Source organism: Anopheles stephensi, chromosome 2 (assembly GCF_013141755.1).
Source record: "Anopheles stephensi strain Indian chromosome 2, UCI_ANSTEP_V1.0, whole genome shotgun sequence".
Taxonomy (NCBI): domain Eukaryota; kingdom Metazoa; phylum Arthropoda; class Insecta; order Diptera; family Culicidae; genus Anopheles; species Anopheles stephensi.
Genome location: NC_050202.1, coordinates 67,571,403 through 67,592,104, shown reverse-complemented (window position 1 = coordinate 67,592,104; position 20,702 = coordinate 67,571,403). Strand labels below are relative to the sequence as shown.

Sequence of the window (20,702 nt, the reverse complement as noted above, 5' to 3'; positions counted from 1 at the left end):
TACAACAAAAAAAAAGATAACGCTGTACCGACAAGCTTTCGGACACCTACCGTGTAACGTGAACCCATCTCAAAGGCAAATGATCGATCAGAAACGATTCTACGTTCGTTCGTGGTTGTACCACCTGCTGCAGTCGATCCGTGCGCATGAAATGCTATTTACATACGGGAATAAATTAAATTTCAAATATTATTTTTTAAGAAAGTACACGCGGATCAAACCACATGTGCCCGTTACGGGGTGTTATTTATGCGCTTCGCGTGAAACTAAATTATTCCAAAAGAACTTCATCATATGTCAGATCAATTTGTGCGTAAATATTGTGCGCGAGCATCATAGCATTTAGCGCAGAAAAGCCTGCCATCAATCATGCCGCACAGAATCCTTCTCATAGGCTCATACGCCCATGATCCTGCACGCGCGAAAGCAACACCATGCATTATCTGCTTGTCAGCATCGCAGCTACACATTTCCACCATCTTTTCGGGCAGATATAATGGCAAATGGCGAACGAATTATTGGTATCGATATAACCAGCAGCTACTGCAGACATCCCTGTCTGTTGCTGAGCACGATAAGTGTAGATACTGATGAATCTGTTAACTGTTCTTCTTCTCCTTTTAGAAAGCAGTGAGTAGGTTAAGCTTTACACGTTTTTCATCATTTGATTGGATAGAAAGGATTTTTTGTTCGATTTGTACACTGTTATTGTTGCATTAAAACAGCTATCGTTCATCACACAGCGCGGATGGGGTGACCGATGCTCGATCAGACAGTTTGGTTTCATATCGTGGACACCGTATCTTCAACTTTGGCCGAGAACAATGCGCATCAATTGGATACCTACGTCAATCTGGTTGGAAGTGTCAGTTTACACTCTTTCCATTGTTCTAAGCATCAAGATAAGAGCAACAAGATACAAATGCACAAACGGGTGTGCCAAGTGCAGATTTAAACTTATTAATAAATGGTCGAGGATAGTGTTACGGGAGCGTGATTCATTGCAACAAAAAAGTTATATGCTGCATAAAAAAACGTTCCAAAAGTTATTTTTTTGTTTCTCACCATAACACAACATCTTTCTTCCATACGTTCGAGAACCTTTTATGCAAAATATTTACCCTCCCGAAAGTTGCACATCTTTGAATTCTTTGCACCCTATACCTCTCCCGGCTGGCCGGCATGATGAACAAGCAAGTAAGATGCAATTTGTCATAAATCATCGCCAGCTTATCGTCGGGTACATCAAAATCACGCAAAACAGAATCTCCATCAGCCAAGCTTAATTCACGATAATTAACCAAATTTATCCAAACATTTGGCCCAAGTTATGCGTGTTTTTCGCCGTGAATTTGCTGCTGCGACTCCAGCCAACCCGATGGAGACGCCAAACAAACATTTTGCTCACATCCAATCCATCAATGTCACACTCCCGGCTTTCAGTGGTGCATCTAAGAAAGAACCCTTTCTTTTTTTTTTTTTTTTTTGGTGATGTTTCCTTGCACTTTAGAGACAGGAATATTCCAATTTACATTCCCATTTTTAAGATGCTCACTGACTGCAACAACGTGTTTTTGTTTCGACAAGCATGGTGTTTTTGTTTCGATTTTCGTGTGAGTGAAGCTTCGTATTTGAATGTGAATAATAGGAGAGATTTTGTGGTGGAAAAATATTTATTCTAATGCGAGGACTATCGTTCGTGAGACGCGTTTTTTTCAGTGCAGTGCATTATACACAAGCAAATACAAATGTCGTTAGATTAACATTACATTTCCAAATGAGCTTCTTACAAATAAAAAACGAGTCTAACGATACACTGTGTGGATTATGTATGTCAAATTATGAACCATATTTGAACTGTTTTTGTGCATTTTGTTACTTAAATTATTTACATAGCCATTATTTAGCTTGACAGATTGATATATTTTTCAGGATTCCTATAAATGATGTTTTTATATTATTTATATTTCAAAAACTGCAGCTTGACGCCATATAGTAATTCCAGGAAATGATTTCTTATAAATAAATATTTACTGCCATTTATTATTTCTTTCATTCAAATAGAACGGCCTGGCCGAATTTCTACCAACTTATATTCCGTAAAAACACCGTTAATGCATTTCTTTATAATTATATCTTATAATGCATTTCTTTTTGCTTAATTTTCTTTATCTACAAGCTGTAGTTCAAATTGTTTAAAAGCTTTTCAAACTGTAACAAATTGAATAAAAATTCACGCCCCACGTGATAATGGCCGTTACCTTTGCGCATAAGGCAATTTGAAAATTAAGCGTTTGTCAAGCGTTTTTCCGTCAGCTGTCATCGCTGTCATTCGTTGTATCGGTGTGCGTGTGTTGTCTGTGGAGTTGTAAAAAGAAAATAAAACACTTGTAGTGAAAACAACGATACGTACAGATCGGATTTCCTCTATTGTGCCGCAAAAAGTACCCTCAACATCCAAGCCAGCTATCATGGAGATGGCACGAAAAACCTGGGAGATGGAGAATAACATCGTTGTTCTTCCGCCCAGCGACGAAATATTTCGCTACGATGCGGAACAGCAGCAGCGCATCCTGACCGCACGACCATGGGAGAAGGATCCAAACTTCTTCAAGGATATTAAAATTTCGGCCCTGGCGCTAATCAAAATGGTAACACATTCACGTTCGGGCGGTGCACTCGAAGTCATGGGCCTGCTGTTGGGAAAGGTGATCGAAGATACGATGGTGGTGATGGATGCGTTCGCGTTGCCGGTCGAAGGTACCGAAACGCGAGTCAACGCACAGTCGCAGGCGTACGAGTACATGGCAGCGTACATCGAGTCGGCCAAAGAGGTGGGTCGCATGGAAAATGCTATCGGGTGGTACCATAGCCATCCCGGGTACGGTTGTTGGCTGTCCGGCATCGATGTGAACACGCAGATGCTGAACCAAAACTACCAGGAACCGTTTGTGGCAATTGTCATCGATCCCGTCAGAACGGTATCGGCCGGTAAAGTGTGCCTTGGAGCTTTCCGCACTTATCCAAAAGGTAAGTCACAACCGAAACAGGAACGAATCGAAAGACTTAAAATAACGCAACTGTTGGTGTCTTGCAGGATACAAACCACCGAATGAGGAACCATCCGAGTATCAGACCATCCCGTTGAGCAAAATCGAAGACTTTGGTGTGCACTGTAAGCAGTACTATCAGCTGGACGTGACGTACTTCAAGTCAGCCCTCGATCGTAAGCTGTTGGATTCGTTGTGGAACAAGTACTGGATGAACACGCTCGGCAGTTCCGGTTTACTAAGCAACCCGGACTACACCACCCGACAGATTCTGGACCTGTCGGAAAAGTTGGAGCTGAGCGAAGCAAGCCTGGGCCGTGGCCAGTTCATGGCAAGTGGTTCGCTCGATCCGAACGAGAAACGTACGGAAGATAAGCTTTCGAAGGCTAGCCGTGACTGTAGCCGTGCATCGATTGAGTTGATTCACGGCCTGATGGCTCAGATTGCCAAGCACAAACTGTTCAACACGATCAACACAGGTGGTGCAAAGGGAACTGAAAAGACATCATAAGAAAGCGAATCTTAACTACGTAAATGTTCTAATCTTCTTAATAAACAGCTGGAAGCATGGAGTACGAACGCGGCACAATCGTTTGATTGGGGCAACTCGATCAGAGAATGAATGGTATTTTTTTAAAGAAAGGGTTGGGATTACTTTACAACCAGGCGTAGTTCTGATTACAGCATATATTATCTATGCTCGCGTTAAATTCAACTTGATCTTTCTTTTCTTAAATAATTTTTCTGAAAACCGGATCCTCGACTACAGTGACGTCATGCAATAATGGAACGCATGCAGCATCCATCTCGTGCGGTACTAGGCGATTGTCAAACGACGCACAACTACAACAACAGCAAACGTCAAACGGCGGGCTATTTATTTATAAATCTTCCCGACATCAACAACATTATCGTTTGGTGAGGCTGGCCGCAAGGTTACACAGTCTTCCCTGTGAACGCGAGTGTTTTTTCCTTCTGAGACGCTGAACAGCGTCCACCGATTAGTTTTGTTTATTATTACTCTCCATCAGTGTTGGTACGCCCGTGTGCGTGACTGTGTTCGTCGTGGCGCAGTAGCTAATTGAATTCTGCTGACCGCGAGTGGGGGGTACAAATTGTGCAGTGCTGACAAAAAAAAACAGAACAACTTCCAGCAACAACGGGGTAGCAGCGATAAAGCAAAACACGTACGAATGCAATAATACATATTAATCAGTGCAGCGATCCACAACACATTTCGTTCAGCAAAAAAAATCTGTGTGTTTGGAGTGGAGCAAAATGCGTTCCATTCCGCAGCTACTGTTGCTGCTATCGACGGCTCTGGTTCTCCTGACGGTGACGGTCCGTTCCGAGGAGCAACCCAACCCCGTCACCGAAGCTGATGTGACCACCACGAACACCAATGGCCAGACGGATGAAGCGGAGGAGGAAGTGCAGGTAAGCAGTGTCCGGGGCAGGGGGACACAAATTTTCACAACTCAATCTACGCGATATCTGTCAATTTCGCAGTAAACGTGACGCCCCTTGTTTGCAATCGGTCGGATGCTGGATATGGATATTAAGCGATTCTCAGCTTCTTTGTGCTGTGCTGGATGATGTTATGTGTGACCTCATCCTTCCAATGCCGTCCAATTCGTCTTTACTGCTTTCTCTTTGTTCGCGAAAGAAGCCATCGAAGAAGACCCAGATGATCGCATTTCGGGAGGGGTGCCCGATCGCTTATTTTTTTTGCGCAGCACAATCAAACGGTTGCCCTGTTCCTCAGGGCGGTGGTTGGTTCTCTGGCGTACGACCCCGCAAATGGTGAACCGATAGACAGCATGTTTCGTTATGTAAACACACCAGCCGCGCGCTGCTGATCAATTCATGATCGTGGCTTTCCTGCCGGCAAACGGGGAGATACAGCATCATTTCCCGTTCGGTCAGATTACGACGTGAATGGGTGTATTTGAGAGAGGTCGTATAAGAGAAGCGGAGGCATTCACAAAAAAAAACCACACACATTTGTTGCTGGCTTTGCGCATCTCTATCTCGCTGGTGGTTTGCAAACGGTATGGGCGATTTGCACTATCACTGGGTACTAAACTAAGTACGGGCACAGGTTTCGTTAAGGCGGTTCATAAACTGTACCATTTAATGGCAAAACGTTTAGAGACAAAATTCGCACAGCTAAGGATAAGAAACTGGTTACTGTTGCAGTAAAGCTTGATGGAACCGCTGAAAATGGTAGAGAACAGGTTGCTTATTCATTTATGTTTCGCTAGTTCCTTGTCCTATAACTTTTTTTTTTGTTGGCTGCTTTAAAGTTTGTTCCTTTACTGTGGCACAACAGCATACGATCGTCATCATTTGACAAGTACTCCAAATGTAAATAATTTTTTCACAGTTTGCTCACATCAACGCCGAAACGGTCAGTCAACTTCACATTTCGATGATCACATGTGCAAGGAGTTTTTACCCTGGCACAACTTCATAAAGCTACATTGGCAGTTAAACATATGGCACAGGTTGTGTTGTCAGTGAACCGGTTTGTAGAACTGCCGTAACTGCCTTCAAGGACACTCGTTACCGGTTTCAATATGTAAGCAATATGGGATGCTGTGAACAAGAAGATAAAATCACTGCCAAGTTATCGCCACTTAATGCATAATTTATGATAAATTCACTTCAGGACAAAGATCCATGGATTCCTCCAGATTACACTGCTAAATTGGATTGTGCCTGAAGATGTTTGAAGTTATTCTAACCAGTTTCTTGTTTACCGTGTGCTTTAAAATTTTACACATCACTATGATTTTGGAATTCCCAAATCAGATATGCTAAGAAATTTTATTGCTAATACAATCGTTCCGCTCTTATGCAAAAATCTGGAGAATTAATTGTGGGGATTTTCCTGCGCGATTTAAACAGGAACTCCACACATACCTTTTGGTCCAGCATACATTCGTTAGCATTTTCAAAGTTCCAAACGTGAGCTTCAGGTTCTAATCAAGTTGGCCCGGCCAGCTTAATAAACAGCTTTGGCAAGGTGTATCGCTTTACATGAACATCGTAGCAGTTGCTAATCATCCACATCTTTACTATCGTTCGTGGCGCTATAATTCAACGTTCTATCCTTTTACTGCAAATAATATCTGTGATTGATCTATTCGTTATAACACTACTAACTTATCAATTTCTTTTATTTTTCAAATATTTACTCTTCATCAATGACTTTTTAATGTTCCAATTTTCCCGCCACTGCTTCCAACGATCGCACGTCGTGTGTGAACAAAGAACGGGGGACAATCATCAGCATCAGCTGATGGACTGATCTATTTCTTTGTACACTCTTTGTCCCCGTTGCCATTAATACCGTCGACCGGAAAGTTAATATTGAGGTTTAAAAAATTAACGTCATCCAGAGGGTAATAGTCCTGTGGCAAGGGAAAAGGTTTCACCCCCGTAGCAAATAAACCAGAACAAATTTAAACAAAAAAACCTCACTCACATTTGACGACATTCTCGCTCGCTCTTATCGGTTAACATGTTCGAGACTGATGCTAAACAGCGGTAAGCACTTACCTCCAGCCGGCCAAAGCCAGCAGAGAGGTATACAAATAGCAAATGAATGTGTTGTTGGTTGTGTGTGTGTTTTTTTATTCCTCTCCGAACGTTCTATTTGTGATAATAATGTTTGAAAACTTCGCCTCATTACCACACACATGGAACACACTACGGGGGCACTCTATCGACGAGCAAGATTGTAAATTGTTCCATCAAAAAAGGCATTGGTGGCGTAGGGATAGAGGAAGTGGCCTAGTTTGCCTTTGCATACGGAGCGGAGTTTCGCTAGTATGACTTCCGTCTTTGCTAGGCGTCTTGCGAAAGATTAATACGTTTGAATTAGATCCATTGATGCTGGCGTTTGAAAGCTAGTGACGGGAAATGTAATTTTGCAATGGGACATGAATTCTACTCTATGTTAAACGTGTGTAGAAATGTTTTGGGGCGGTCCTGTAGTCAAGGCGATAACGGCGCCGGTCTTCACACAACAGGACCGGAGTTCAAATCCCATCCAGACCGCCTCCCCGTACGCAGGGCTGACTACTTTGCTACGGGTAAAATTAAGTCACAGAAAGCCAGAAATGGCAGGCCGAGATCTCGAGGTTGTAGTGCCAAGGAAGAAGAAGAAGAAGAAATGTTTCCACAAACCACGTTGATAACAGAGTAATAGTATACGCTACTGTGGCGTACTACATAGACAGATGATGATGATGGCCACGTCCAACAAGGGAAACTATCTCACATCTTACAGCGGAATAATGGTCTTTTGGACAATTATTCTTGGTGGCCCCTTCTTCTTCTCCCCTGACACATCAAATGATCGAATGACATAATCGTTACTACTTTTTTTTTTTTTTTTTTTCGTTTATTTATAGAGGCTTTGGGTCTTTGAGACTTCATTCGCCTCTTTCCTGTCTATTGTTACATATGTGTGGTAAAAACTATGACTTAACTATTGCTTAACTATTATTCTTTTAGTAATATGGAAACTATTATGCTATAAATTTATAGTTCTCGGTACAGGTTGCTGATGTGTAAAAATCGGATGAGGCGGTTCTGCTGTTGCGTGTCGGGAGACAGTATGATGGCTAGGTCGGTATCTAGTTGGCAGGTGGTTCGGTGTGTAGTGTATCCATGGCAATCGGTAAGGATGTGGCGGACGGTAATGTCGACGCCACAGAAGCTGCAAAGTGGAGGACTGGATCGTTCGAGCAGGTAGGAGTGGGTCAGGCGGGTGTGACCAATGCGAAGCCGGGAAAGGACTCGTTGGATGTGGCTGGAATCGGGATCGTCCCAGGGTGCGGTGTTGTGCTTGATGGAGCGGAGTTTTGTGGAGAGGTCTAGGTTGTGCCAGGTGGTGTTCCAGTGTTGAGCGACTATTGCGTTAGTGAAGCGGATGGCGTCACGGCGCGAAAGAGAGCTGTGCGGTTCGGCCGGACGGAGCCGACCTTGGTTGGCAAGACGGTCGGCTTTCTCGTTTCCGTCGATTCCGGAATGACCCGGAATCCAACAGAGGACTATGTCAGGAGATGGAAGGATGTCATCTAGGAGCTGAATGTGTGGGTCTTTTGAGGAACCGTGTTGAAGGGCTGCCAGAACACTAGCGCTGTCGGTGAAAATGACGTTCGGAATGTCGGTCCGAAGTCCTTCATCGGCGGCAAGACGGATGGCTATTGCTTCGGCTGAAAAGATAGAGGTGTGGTTAGGGAGCTTGATGGCGCAATTTTCGAGGCTGGAATGGATCCCACAGCCGGCTGACTCCCGATTGACGGAGCCGTCTGTGTAGATGTGGTGATGGTGCTGGTATTTGGTCCGGATCAGGTGCGTAAAGGTGGTATTGGCGATGTGGCTGCTTTTTCCGGTTCCCCGGAGAGTTTGTTTCAGTTCCCAGTCTATGGCAGGAGTGCTATGGTACCAGGGACGTGTTCCCCGGCGGCTGGATTGGATGATCGGAGGAAGCTGGTGGTTGGTGAGTTGTTGCAGGTCGGAGTTAGCTCTGGTAATGAGGGCAGTTGCGTCGATTCCTTTCTCAAGGATCCGAGCTGCAGCTGCCACGAGTCTGTTGGTGATGATGTGCTGAAATGGAAGAAAACCGCTTTCGCAGAGGAGGGAAACAATCGGACTGGTGACAAAAGCACCAGTAGCGTAGCGGATGGCTGTATGGTAGACGGGTGCTACTCTCTTCTCGAAGGTTGCTCGCTCGCGGGAAACAATCTCGATGCCGTAGAGTAGTTTAGGTAGGAGCCAGGTGTTGATGATGCGATTTAGGGTTGAGCGGGAGGCCCGAGCTTTGCCGGTTCCAAGCATCCGGAACAAGTTCAGCCGGTTGTTTGCTTCCTTCTTGACCCTGTTGGAATGTGGAAGAAAAGAAAGCCTACTGTCGAAGGTTACGCCGAGTATGTCGGCTATCTTTGTGTTGGGTATTGGTGTCCTATTAAAAGTTATTGGTCGTCGTTGACTGCAGGAGCAGTGTTGGCAGATATGGAGGATTTTGGACTTTGTGTGTGATATTTCGTAGCCAGTCCATCTCGACCACTGTCGAACCTTGTCAACCCCTGTTTGCAGGAGTTTACGAGATTCGCAAGCAGTATGAGATGAAGAGGCTAGGATAATATCGTCTGCATAGAGGAATGCTTGGATTTCTGTGGGAAGAGAGCAAAAAAGAGATTCCATACTGATGAGGAAAAGGGTTGGAGAGAGAATGGCCCCTTGCGGAACACCATTCTCTTGTGTGTAGGGGTTGGATAGTTCGGTTCCTATTTGTACTCTAAAAGTCCTGTCCGTAAGGAAGCTATCAATGAACTTGGTTAAAAGTCCACCAAAGCCCCAACGAGACAGTTGTGTAAGAATGGCATGACGCCAGGTTCGATCAAAGGCTTTGGATAGGTCTATGATTGCTAGGTCTATGTGGTGGTCTCTACTGGTGGCTTTATCTAATAGATCGTCCAGCTTGGCAAAGTACGTTTCCGTACCTCTACCCGGCTGGAACGCATGCTGGTTATTGCTAAAGAGATTACGGTCTTGTAGTTCCTGTGTTAATCTACGGTTTACCATCCTTTCCAACACCTTAGCAATACAGTTAAGGAGCGAGATTGGACGGTAACTATCTATTTCATTAATGGGTTTTTTGGGTTTAGGAATCGGAATTGTTAAACTGCCTTTCCAGTCCGCCGGGATATTCCCGGTGGACCAGATGCTATTGTAAATATTAAGAAGTATTAGTTTCGCATACGGGGGCAGGTTTTTCAGCAAAGGATAACCTACGTTGTCAGGGCCGGAAGATTTGCCCTGACATTTTCTGAGGGACCAGTTTAGTTCAGCTATTGAGAAAGGTCTATTGTATCTATGGTTAGTGGCATCTACTTGGGGAAGTGGGATCTGTTCTGCAGTTTGTTTGTGACGACGGAATTGTGGAGAAAAGTTGTCTGTAGCTGAAACATTTGCAAAGTGTTTTGCAAATGCTTCAGGTACTTCCGCGGGAGGGATGGTGGTAGATGGATTGGTTGGAAGGTTAAGGGTAATGGGAGCATAAGAGCGTTGGTTGCGGCCCGAGAGCACACTCACCCGCCGCCAAAGCTCCTTACAGGTCAAGAGAGGGTTGACATCAGCTACGAACTGATTCCAACTACTCTCTTTCGCTGTCCGGATTGCTTCTTTGGCAAGGCGATTGGCTTCCCGATACCGTTCGGCTAATATAGGTGTGAAAAAATTATCGGGAATATGGCTTGCGCGGCGAAATTGGCGTAGCGCAGCGCGACGGGCTTTGATAGCCCGCGCGACTGTCTCATTCCACCAGGGGACATTTCTTCGGGAGGAAGTATTGCCTTTTGTACGAGGGATACTAAGGGAAGCTGCTATTTTAATGGTTTCTACGAAGCGGGAAATGGAGGGGTTTTCGTCAAGTGGAAGATTGAATCGGATTTCTGTTTGATACCTTTCCCAATCAGCCTCCTCATACTTCCAACGGGAGCGTATGAGGGATGGCTGAGAACGAAAGGAGCTATGGATTAAGAGTGGGAAATGGTCACTGTTGTGTGTGTCTGTGTCAACGGCTATGTGGAAATGAGGTGCCATGGAAGATGACACCGCACAGTAATCTAAGATGGAGCTTTTCCCGTTGGAGGGAGAAACGCGGGTTGGGGTTTGGTTGTAGAGGATTTCTAAATCGACAGAAGGAAATATGCTGTCTAGGAGGTTGCCACGGGAGTTGGTAAGGGGACAACCCCAGGTGCTGTGTTGAGCATTAAGATCTCCGAGGAGGATCAATGGAAAGGAGAGCTGTGAGAGGAGGGTAGGAAGGTCATTTTGTATAGCAGACAACCTGAGGGAGGGAGATAGGTACATGCAGAGGACGGTTGCTTTAAGTGGAGATGTAATTTGTACGGCTACTGATGGGATTGAAGTGGTTAGTTTAATTGTTTTAGTCGGAATGTGTTTAAGCACACCCAAACACACATTTTGGTGTGGATGAGTAGGGTTAATATTAAAAAACCAGTTATATTTGTTGAAAGGAGTGGAAGAAAGAGAGGGTATAGCTTGTGTTTCTTGCAGGGTGATGATGCTGGGATTATGTTTGGTAATGAGGAGTTTTAATTCATCTAGATTATTTTTTATGCTTCTAATATTCCAGGATAATCCAAAAAGAGATTGTTGGTTAGAGGTATTCGATGGGTTTTGGGGATCACCGGTAATAGGATGGGCAGGGGATTCAGATCTGTGATGGGGTTTAGAAGCGATCAAGGAGAAAAAGAGTTACCTAGCTAGGTTTTTTCTTTTTCTTGCTACGGGTGGAAACGGAGGAAGGAGAAGGGATGGTGGAAGAGTTAGTGATAGGGGGAGAGGGAAGGTTGGGGATGGTGGTGGGGGTGGTTAGGGTTTCCTCTTCCGAGGAGGGAGAGCCCTTATTCCCGCGGGCTCGCTTGCGGGAGATGGATGAGGTGGTAGAGGCAGTGTCATCTGTGTCAGTTAGAGTAGTGTCGGTTTCTGATTCTAGTGAACTTTCGTTTTGTTGTTGTTTGATTGTTTTGTTCATGTGTTTTGTGAAGGATTTCATCATTTTGGACTGGTCGCGTATTTGTTTTCTTAGTTCTTCAATAGATGCGTGCAGTGTTTTGATTAGTTCGTCTTGTTCTTTGTTTTTGGCTTCGAGATTGGCAATAATAGCGTCTTTTTCGTCCGTGATTGTCTGTTGTGCGTAGGTTAGTCTTTGTTGGACAAGGGAAGGAGCTACGGGCAAACTAACAAATTTACGGGCTTCGCCAAATGAACAGTTATTGTCTACCTTATATTTGATGATAGCTTCTTCTTGTAGGTAGCGGGGACAGGAACGGGAGAAGGCGTTATGTGGTCCTTTGCAGTTGATGCACACGGGGTCGACGGGGCAATCTCCGTGGGCAGGCGTACCGCAGTTGGCGCAGGCTTGAGCTACCTTGCAGCTCATCTTGGTGTGTCCGTAATGAGCGCAGTTGTAGCACATCATGGGTTTCGGGTAGTAAGGTCGGGTAGAAACTTGCAGGGCACCGAGGCGGATGGTAGATGGTATCGAGGTGGTGTTTATGCGAAGCAGGAAAATGTTGGTGTTCACGATGTCTCCGTTCACCTTTCGCGTGAATCTACGCACAAAAATCACTTTCTGGTCCTTGAGTTCGTTCAAAATTTCATCGTCGTTGAGGTCTTTTAAATCGGGGGAATAGATCACGCATTGGACACTATTAAGGTTGGTATGGGGAGTCACTGTCACAGGGGTTCCGTCGATAAGTTTGGTAAGGGATTGGAGCGTTTGGAATTGTTTGGAGCTACGGGTTTTGATGAGGAGTTTTTTGCCGTTGTCGATCGGTTTTCCGGGCTCGGAAAGTTGACCAGCAAGGGAGGAAAGAGATTTGCCAATTACAAAAGGGTTTTTAGGGAGAGGGGATCCGTCGGTCGTTTGCAAAACTAAGAATTTCATGTCACCGTGTTCGTCTTTTCTGTCCATAAATAGGGGTAAGGACCTCTCATTTCGAGAGGGCCCACCGGGAGGGGGAAAATCCCTCTCGGGGAAAAGTGGGCCTGGCATTATGATGCCGGGCCCAGTGAAAAAGGATTTAAAATGTCCAGTCAGTCACAAAAATTAGAATAAACACCGCACAAAAAATTATCTCTGCGTCACCACACACACTGAACACCAAGAGTCTTTTTCCTCACTTATTCGAATGTCTTTTCACTACGCCACTGCACTAAAGTTATGAAATTTATGGTGTCTCGTCTCACTCTTAATCTCTTAAAACGAGCACCACTGCACAGAAGTTACAGAATGTAGCACAAACGGGTACAGCAACACACGGAAAAACCACCGGTAAAATCCCCGGGTAAATACGCACGGGGAAGAATTCCGGGTATCCCAGGTAAACACTGCACTGCACACTGCACGGAAACACAGGGAAGCAGCACAGCTGTATGGAGGCGAAAATCCCACGGTAACAGGTCACAAACAAGAGCACACGTAAACACGTCCTTCCAGGATGACTGTCACAGTAAGAATGAATCGTTACTACACTCTGTTCTCCGATTTCCGTAGAACCGTTTGACAACCGGGCTACGCTTGGAGCATGAGCTAGTGAAGGAACAGGCCGTAAGTTTACAATTCGATTTTTCACAATACTTCAATGCATGCAGTGTGCAGCGCAACCGGGTGTTATCGGCCAGATTTAGGAATGGCCTGTTTGCCAAACTGTTTCGAAACATTGTGCATGACAAAAAAGAATCCTGCACCTTCATCGAAACCTTTGTGCATGAGGAAGAACAAAACGACAAACGAACGCAAGAAAATGGGGAAGAATAAATCGCTAGCTTAGGAATGCTTGTGGAAAGGTGAATCATGTCACTGGGATTATTCGTGTACCCATTCTAGTACCGTAACCGTAACTCTTTCTCTAGGATAAGTGGTAGTCTGTTGGCAATCGGGTGCTCTGCAGCATAACTCCGTAGATTTGCTCTCCTCTTCCACACATCATCTCATCGAGACATGTTAACGTACTCTGTCGGACATCATCCCCCCCATAACCAATAACGCATACAATCTTCAGCAAACGGTGCTAACATCAGTAAGGGCTTCCTTGCACGCCCCCCTCGCCCACGGTATAACTCCAACGTATTCTCCTACTCCGGTTGGACCGACATCAGCATATCAACCATTTTCATCATCTGGGTAAAAGCTCTCGCATCAAGGTACGGTGTAGTATCTGTCCTGTCCCCTCTCTGGCTTGTACCAATGGACTTTCGCGATAACGAGAAAGGGCCTTCCCTCATCGCTAACTCGGAAAGCTGTCGCAATGATGCGTGTGCAATGATGATCGAACGAGATGCATATTTCTCCTCGCCAGGATGCACCGTCGACGGTCAACGGAAGCAGCGAGGGTGGCATCGTGGCCATACACGTCGATGCAGTTGGCGGAAAGGAGCAGCTGCGTCCGACATTGCGCGGGCTAACGTACCTTGCCACGACGTTCTTGCCGCGCGACTATAAATTCGTGGAAATCCTTTCGGCCACACGTGAGGTGGTGGCCGGTGTGCGGTACGAGCTGACCGCTAGTGCCGAAGATGAAAGCACCGGGGAGAAGCATATTTGTCAGCTGGTGATCCTCGAGAAGCCTTGGATCACGACGGAGTACGGCGAGAAATATCGTACACTGGAGTACACGAACTGTAGCAGCAGCTCATCGTCTGCGCAACCCTCGACGGATGAAACGGCAACTAGGCTCAATCCCGTGTTTGACGCCAATCTGCGTCAGAATGAGGAACTTACCCCACAGCGGATCGAAGAACTCGAGCAGCAGATCATTGTGGATAAGGTGGAAATGTTGGAAATAACATCCACACCCTCGACACCGCTTACCGACGACGGACAGGAATCTTCAGTCACAGACGGCTCAATCACTTCCTCCACAACCACCGAGCCTGAAGGTTTAAGCGATGCTGCGAAAAGTGCTATTGATGAGCTGTTTAGCATTGCCAGCGCTCCCCTCCAAAATGCCAATCGAAATCCTCCTCCACAGCGAGAAGGTTTCGGAGCTAGAGAAGAAGTAGTCGAGGAAACGATCGTACCTGTGCGAATCGTAAAAGATCGTGCTGAAGTACTGGATACGATGGCAACGCCGACCACCACTACTGCCCCGATTGCACCATTGGATCAGCAAGTGCAGTCGACCTTCGACGAGGTGTTCAAAACGCATCAGGAAATACAGAAAGCGCTCGATGAGGTGATTGCAAACGGTGGTGGCCGCGACGTACAGCTCAAGTATCGGCCAGTGTTTGATTCGCTGCTGCAGAAAGTAAAAGCCAGCATCGATAGCTACTACCGCTCCACCAACGGTGGCGATGCGAACGTCGATACGGCCGCTTTTGTCGTGCGTGATAACACGAACGTGGGACCGAGTGGTGTGCGAGGTATGATACCAACGCGCAGCGCAACGACCACCCCAAACGACGAGCAATCCTCGCAAGAAAGCGACGAAGGACAGCAGAGGCAAATGTTGCCGACCGTAAATCTGAAACCTTTCAGGGTCAGTGTTGCAAAGGTGTTTGGAACCGTATCGGATGAAGATATGGACGATCAGCAGGTTCTTACCAGAGAACAGCTGGCGAAGGAACTGAACGACGAGGAACGGCTGCAGCGCGTGAAGAAACATTCGGTATGGAAGCGGAACGTTCGTAGAAGCAAACGCGAGACTGTGGGTGGGCAAGTTAAGGCGGAACAAGAAGAAGAAGCAGTTGAAAGTACCACTGCAAAAGAGGTGGAAAATGAAACGGTAACTACTGCTGGTGATACAGAAGCTGATGTACCGACCACTATCGTACCTGTGGAGAGTCTTAAATCCGATGTTACGACTACGACTCCCGTACCCTCCGCCATATCCACAGCTGCTAAGGGAACCGTCGCTGCAGCTGGAACCAGTACAACGTCTTCCGCGTCGAAGGAAAGCGACGAAATAAATCCTGTGAAGACGGTTACTAAAACGAAGGCATCCAGTGAATCTTCGGAAGATGATGATAAAGACGAGAAGCTCTCGAAGGAAGAGCTTGCCCGTCAGTTGAACGCGGACGAAGGACTACGGCGCGGCAAGCGAGACTTTTCCGGTGGTTTCTCTGGAGGTAGCTTTGGTGGGTATTCTGGCGGTAGTTTCGGCGGCGGTTCTTACAGCGGTGGTGGCTACTATGGAGGGGGTTACTACGGCGGTGGCTACTACGGCGGTGGTTACTACGGAGGAGGCTACTACAACCCTTACCGCAGACGGCACTACCGTCCGTCACCGTACTACTATGGTCACTATCGTGGCAAGCGCAGTGCAGCAGCGGAGGATATGCCGGTTAACGTTGACGAACAGGAAGATGTTAAAATGCCTCAACCAAGTGCAAAATCTGACCTGCAGGCACCAAAGATCGAGCGGGTAATGATGGCCTTCGGTGATTCAAACGAAGAGGATCAAGTGTTGACCAAGGAACAACTGGCCGAGCAGCTGAATGCGGATGATGGACATCGTCGGGATAAGCGCGGATATTCGTCGTCGTTTTACTCGTCAAGCGAAAGCCACGGTTACGACCATAGGGTGCGTCAGTATGTAAAATATAATGTACGCCCTTCCTATGCCAATTTCCGCTACAATACACCATACCGTGGAAAACGAGCTGCGGACACGCCCGATAGCAATCTAATCGATCTGGATGACCCTGCACAAGAGGCATCGATGAAAGTGATCGCCACTCAAGCGATCCAACGTTTGGACGAGATGGATACGGATCCTTATCAGCGCATGCTACTCGAAGTGCTTGACGCTCGGAAAGTGTCCCAACGATCCGATAATAGTCGGGCAACGTACGTGCTAAGTGTGCTAACGGCCAACTCACGGTGTGCAGAAGAGGAGAGCAAAGTTCCGGAGTCTTGCCGCGAGCGTCTGATATCGGACACCACTAAACAATGTACCCTTGAGGTAACTGAGTTATGCATTCGCACTGCGGTTCACAACATTACTCTCTCTGGAGTCAAGTTGAACAATATTGCACTACAGAGTCAACTGCGTATGAGAAATAATACATCTTTTATTCCGCTTGCCCAACTCTTTCACAGGTACATGTGCTGAAAGCGAAGGAGGATGATACTCCACAGGTACAATTAACTAAATCTAAATGTCAAAAACAGTCTAATAATTTAGGTGACAGACTCGTCGGGGGAGCAACACCAGTGGACCTCTCCAAACCGGAACACCAGGAGCGCGTACGGCTAGGACTGGTCGGATACGAGAGTGGAAAGCATAGGTTCGTATTGGAAGTAGGTTTGAAGCAACTAGAGCGGACATTAATTGCTTCAAATGAATAACCGTTTCAGTAACTTCGAGATACTGTTCGGCACGGTACAGGTCGTAGCGGGTACCATCCACCGGTACAAGATCGCCCTGAAAGATGGCGACCAGCAGGTGTACAGCACGTGTGACGTGAAGGTGTTTACGCCGCTACCATCCGCCACCAACGGCAACAAACCCGACTATGATTTCGATTGTGCAGAGAGCAAGGACGAAGAAAGTAGCCGTCGCCGGCGCCGTGATGTTGAGGCTACCCCGAAAAAATTGAACAAAGTACGTAAAGCCGGCGGTGCACAGGAGCTTACACCAGAGGAGTACGCAAAGGAGGAGCATCAAGCACGTGTTCGCACCGGGCTGCAACAGCAATCGGCACTGGTCGATGGCAGTGGCAATGAGCGGAAAGTGAAGATTGTTGGCGCAACCATGCAGCTGGTGGCGGGTAAATCGTACACCTACCGCTTAACCTTCCCGGACGATGAAATGAAGCGCGTCTGCAAGCTGACCGTGTGGGAGAAGCCCTGGCTGAAGGAGAAAGCGCCTCAAGAAGCTTTCAAGGCATCGTTCGAATGTCCGGACAGTGTGAAGCGAGCGAAGCGCGACTCTTACTGTCAAGGCTGTGCGTCACCGTTGCCGGCCGAGGAGTACGGTAACGCCGAGCACCAGCAGCGCATCGATAAGATTCTGTCCTCTCACGGTCTTACGCGTGGAAAGTAAGTGGACACAGCAACCGTATCCTCGAAGCAGCACATTTTAACGGTTTTACTTTTGTCCTCCCAACCCCATTTCTCTGCTTCTCTGGCTAATCTTGCCCAACAGCCAATTGAAGGTCATCAATGCAACTAGCCAGGTCGCTGCCGGTATGGTGTACGTGTACTACGTCCAGCACAACAGTGCCGTCTGCAAGTTAACATCCTGGGAGCGTGTCTGGTTGGAAAAATCGCACCCCAAAGATGCTTACAAATACACGTACGAGTGTGAGAAGGAGGCTAAAGCAGCAACGAAGCAGGCGGCTCGCACACGTCGCTCCATAGTTGGTGGTTCCCGTACCCTGTCCCAGGACGAGCTGGCGGCCGCTGAGCACATTGAGCGCGTCGATAAGATTTTGGTTTCGAACGGTGGAACGAAAGAATCGTCGTAAGTACCCAAACAGCACTGATATGATACCTTCGCATGGAATGCGTTTGATGTAATAACGAAAACCGCTAACGCTTAGAAACAAAACTATTCCGAGTCCGTGTGTCCTAAGACCTCTAACCCTTATGGCAGTAAAATATCAGCAGCTCGAATACTAACACTGTGTATAATAGTGTAAGCACAGCACTTACCAATGCAACAATATTGTGCAAGTTCCAATAGCACCTTTTCCTACTCTCCCTCCCTCCCCAACGATGTATCTATATACGATGTATCGTATACTAATCTCTCTTGTTGTTGTTCTACTAGCCTCTACGAAAGAGAAAATCCACAAAATCTTACTTTAACAATCATTGTGAAAGTATTGCATGATCGTTCGCTATTTCCCACTTTCTCAACAGATGTGAAACGTTTGTCACTTCAAAATTATCATAAATATATAGTACTCTTGTTCGACAGCATGCATCAAGTTTGATTGTTTTGTATCAGTATCACTGGGCGGCCGTAGAAAAGCAACCGAAAGAACCAATTTGTGTGATAACTAACTCTGCTGGGTAAGCAAAGGTTTTGAATTGAAGTGCGTTGTCTCAAAACAGTTGTGTGTGTGTGTGTGAACTAAAGATTTAAAATTAAAGTTCTCGGTAAAGGGTGACATAAACCACAAGACATTTCTACCTAACCATGCCCATTCTGCATTCCGTTAGTAATGCCCGGATTGTTAGCGGAACCGTACAAATAGTAGCCGGCAAGCTGTACAAGTATGCGGTCGAGTTTAGCGTGGACGGAGGCAGAAAACTGTGTAAGCTTTCGTCCTGGGAACGTCCATGGCTTGAGGAGAAGGATCCGGCGGAAGCGTACAAGTATACCGTCACCTGTCCGGACACTGAACACGGCCGCCAGCGACGGCACGCAAAGAAAACTGGCAGCTCCAACGAGTTAACTGCCGACGAGCTGAAGGATAAGTCACACATCGAGCGCATCCGAGCCGGCATGGTTACGTACAACTCGGAACGCTCCAAAGCGTACAAGTAAGTGGGGGGGGGGGGGGGGTTTTCCACCGTGGAGAGTAACTAATTCACCATTTGCTACCTTCTATTGTGTGCTTTTTTAGTGAATTTGAAATTTTGGCCGGATCGACGCAGCAGGTCGCTGGTTCACTGTACAAGTACACCTTCCGCGTAACGACCGAACCCGACACGGTGTGCAAAATTTCCATCTGGGAACGGGTGTGGCTGGAATCGCAGGATCAGCGTAAGTACAATGTGAAATGCACCGGAGATGACGACACGGAACAGCAGCCGGACGTGAAAAGCTCCTCGCAGCAAGAAATCACCCCTGTAGCCGCGTCGACAGTATCAACGCCCGCCAAGAAGCGCCGTCGATCGGTACGATCGCTCAAGATCGATGATGATGAGCATGTGCGCAAGCAGTTTGAAAAGTTCGTGCATCATCATCGCCGGCGGTACGGTAGCTCGATGGAGCACGAGATGCGGTTCAACATTTTCCGCAACAATCTGTTCCGCATCGACCAGCTGAACAAATTTGAGCGCGGCACGGCAAAGTACGGTGTGACCAAGTTCGCCGATATGACACTGGCCGAGTATCGGGCACACACGGGACTGGTCGTGCCGAACCGGGCGAACAGTAATCATATCGGTAATCGCGTTGCCACGCAGGAAGATGTGGCCGATGTGGGCGACGTACCGCGATCGTTCGATTGGCGCGATCTTGGCGCTGTGACGGGGGTTAAGAATCAGGGCAGCTGCGGATCGTGCTGGGCATTCAGTGCCATCGGCAACATTGAAGGGCTGCATCAGATTAAAACGAAGAAGCTCGAGTCGTACTCGGAACAGGAGCTGATCGATTGTGACAAGGTGGACAATGGATGCGGTGGCGGTTACATGGATGATGCTTTCAAGTAGGGTTTACCAAACAATGCGCTGGCTGTATACCATGTTATAATGTACCTTTTACATGCCATTTCCTTCTGCAGAGCCATCGAACAGCTGGGCGGTTTGGAGCTGGAAACCGACTACCCGTACGAGGCGAAGGCTCAAAAGACGTGCCATTTCAACAAAACGCTCAGCCACGTGCAGGTTAAGGGTGCGGTGGATATGCCCAAGAACGAAACCTTCATCGCGCAGTATCTGGTGAAGAATGGGCCGATCGCGATCGGGCTAAATGCGAACGCGATGCAGTTCTACCGCGGTGGCATATCGCACCCGTGGCATCCACTGTGCAGCCACAAATCGATCGATCACGGTGTGCTGATCGTCGGCTACGGCGTAAAGGAGTATCCAATGTTCAACAAAACGCTACCGTACTGGATCATAAAGAACTCGTGGGGACCGTCGTGGGGCGAACAGGGCTACTATCGCATCTATCGCGGTGACAATTCTTGTGGCGTCAGCGAAATGGCATCATCGGCCATTCTAGCATAGGTTTGATTGTGCGTTTGTGTGCGTTTTTTTCTGCAATGTTTTATAAACTCGATTTACAATTTTGTGTACCCCTTTTTTATACGCTGCATATCTAATGTACCACACTCGTTTTACAATACTCTAGTTTCCAGACGAACAAATATAGCAAAGTACGATTCATTATGTGTTTTTCTGTCAAACAATTCGTTGTCTGAATG

The 20,702-nt window shown here is 46.9% G+C and overlaps 3 protein-coding genes across 5 annotated transcripts; 2 read left to right on the top strand and 1 right to left on the bottom strand.

Moving 5' to 3' along the window:
• Positions 1 to 2,350: 2,350 nt before the first annotated feature.
• Positions 2,351 to 3,629, top strand: LOC118504428 (COP9 signalosome complex subunit 5). Its single transcript, XM_036038867.1, has 2 exons — positions 2,351 to 3,030; positions 3,098 to 3,629. Exons 1-2 carry the CDS (start codon positions 2,472 to 2,474, stop codon positions 3,559 to 3,561), a joined length of 1,023 nt encoding a protein of 340 aa, XP_035894760.1. The 5' UTR covers positions 2,351 to 2,471; the 3' UTR covers positions 3,562 to 3,629.
• Positions 3,630 to 3,928: 299 nt separating this feature from the next.
• Positions 3,929 to 20,667, top strand: LOC118504426. 3 transcript variants are annotated; one of them, XM_036038863.1, is made up of 10 exons: positions 12,759 to 12,886; positions 12,933 to 13,051; positions 13,153 to 13,206; positions 13,958 to 16,561; positions 16,699 to 16,886; positions 16,957 to 17,640; positions 17,747 to 18,064; positions 18,769 to 19,092; positions 19,176 to 19,982; positions 20,058 to 20,667. In XM_036038863.1, the coding sequence occupies exons 1-10, from the start codon at positions 12,820 to 12,822 to the stop codon at positions 20,503 to 20,505; spliced, it is 5,613 nt and encodes a 1,870-aa protein (XP_035894756.1). In that variant the 5' UTR covers positions 12,759 to 12,819; the 3' UTR covers positions 20,506 to 20,667. The 3 variants fall into 3 exon arrangements, with proteins under 3 accessions (XP_035894757.1, XP_035894758.1, XP_035894756.1); XM_036038864.1 differs by lacking the exons at positions 12,759 to 12,886; positions 12,933 to 13,051 and adding an exon at positions 3,929 to 4,487; XM_036038865.1 differs by lacking the exons at positions 12,759 to 12,886; positions 12,933 to 13,051; positions 13,153 to 13,206 and adding an exon at positions 3,929 to 4,487.
• On the bottom strand, positions 8,706 to 12,680 carry LOC118504429. The gene is made up of 2 exons (XM_036038868.1): positions 11,878 to 12,680; positions 8,706 to 9,238 (listed from the first exon to the last, which is right to left on the bottom strand). Exons 1-2 carry the CDS (start codon positions 12,649 to 12,651, stop codon positions 9,200 to 9,202), a joined length of 813 nt encoding a protein of 270 aa, XP_035894761.1. The 5' UTR covers positions 12,652 to 12,680; the 3' UTR covers positions 8,706 to 9,199.
• Positions 20,668 to 20,702: the final 35 nt, after the last annotated feature.

Bases quoted from the DNA above. Each gene is read 5' to 3' on its own strand.
- LOC118504426 (XM_036038863.1), top strand. From the start codon at position 12,820: ATGAAATTTATGGTGTCTCGTCTCACTCTTAATCTCTTAAAACGAGCA. The intron at 17,641-17,746 runs GTAAGTGGACAC...CTTGCCCAACAG, and splicing joins CACGGTCTTACGCGTGGAAA to CCAATTGAAGGTCATCAATG. The intron at 19,983-20,057 runs GTAGGGTTTACC...TTCCTTCTGCAG, and splicing joins TACATGGATGATGCTTTCAA to AGCCATCGAACAGCTGGGCG.
- LOC118504428 (XM_036038867.1), top strand. From the start codon at position 2,472: ATGGAGATGGCACGAAAAACCTGGGAGATGGAGAATAACATCGTTGTT. The intron at 3,031-3,097 runs GTAAGTCACAAC...GGTGTCTTGCAG, and splicing joins TTTCCGCACTTATCCAAAAG to GATACAAACCACCGAATGAG.
- LOC118504429 (XM_036038868.1), bottom strand. From the start codon at position 12,651: ATGCCAGGCCCACTTTTCCCCGAGAGGGATTTTCCCCCTCCCGGTGGG. The intron at 9,239-11,877 runs GTAGACAATAAC...CTCTTCCCACAG, and splicing joins AAGCTATCATCAAATATAAG to AAATCCAAGCATTCCTCTAT.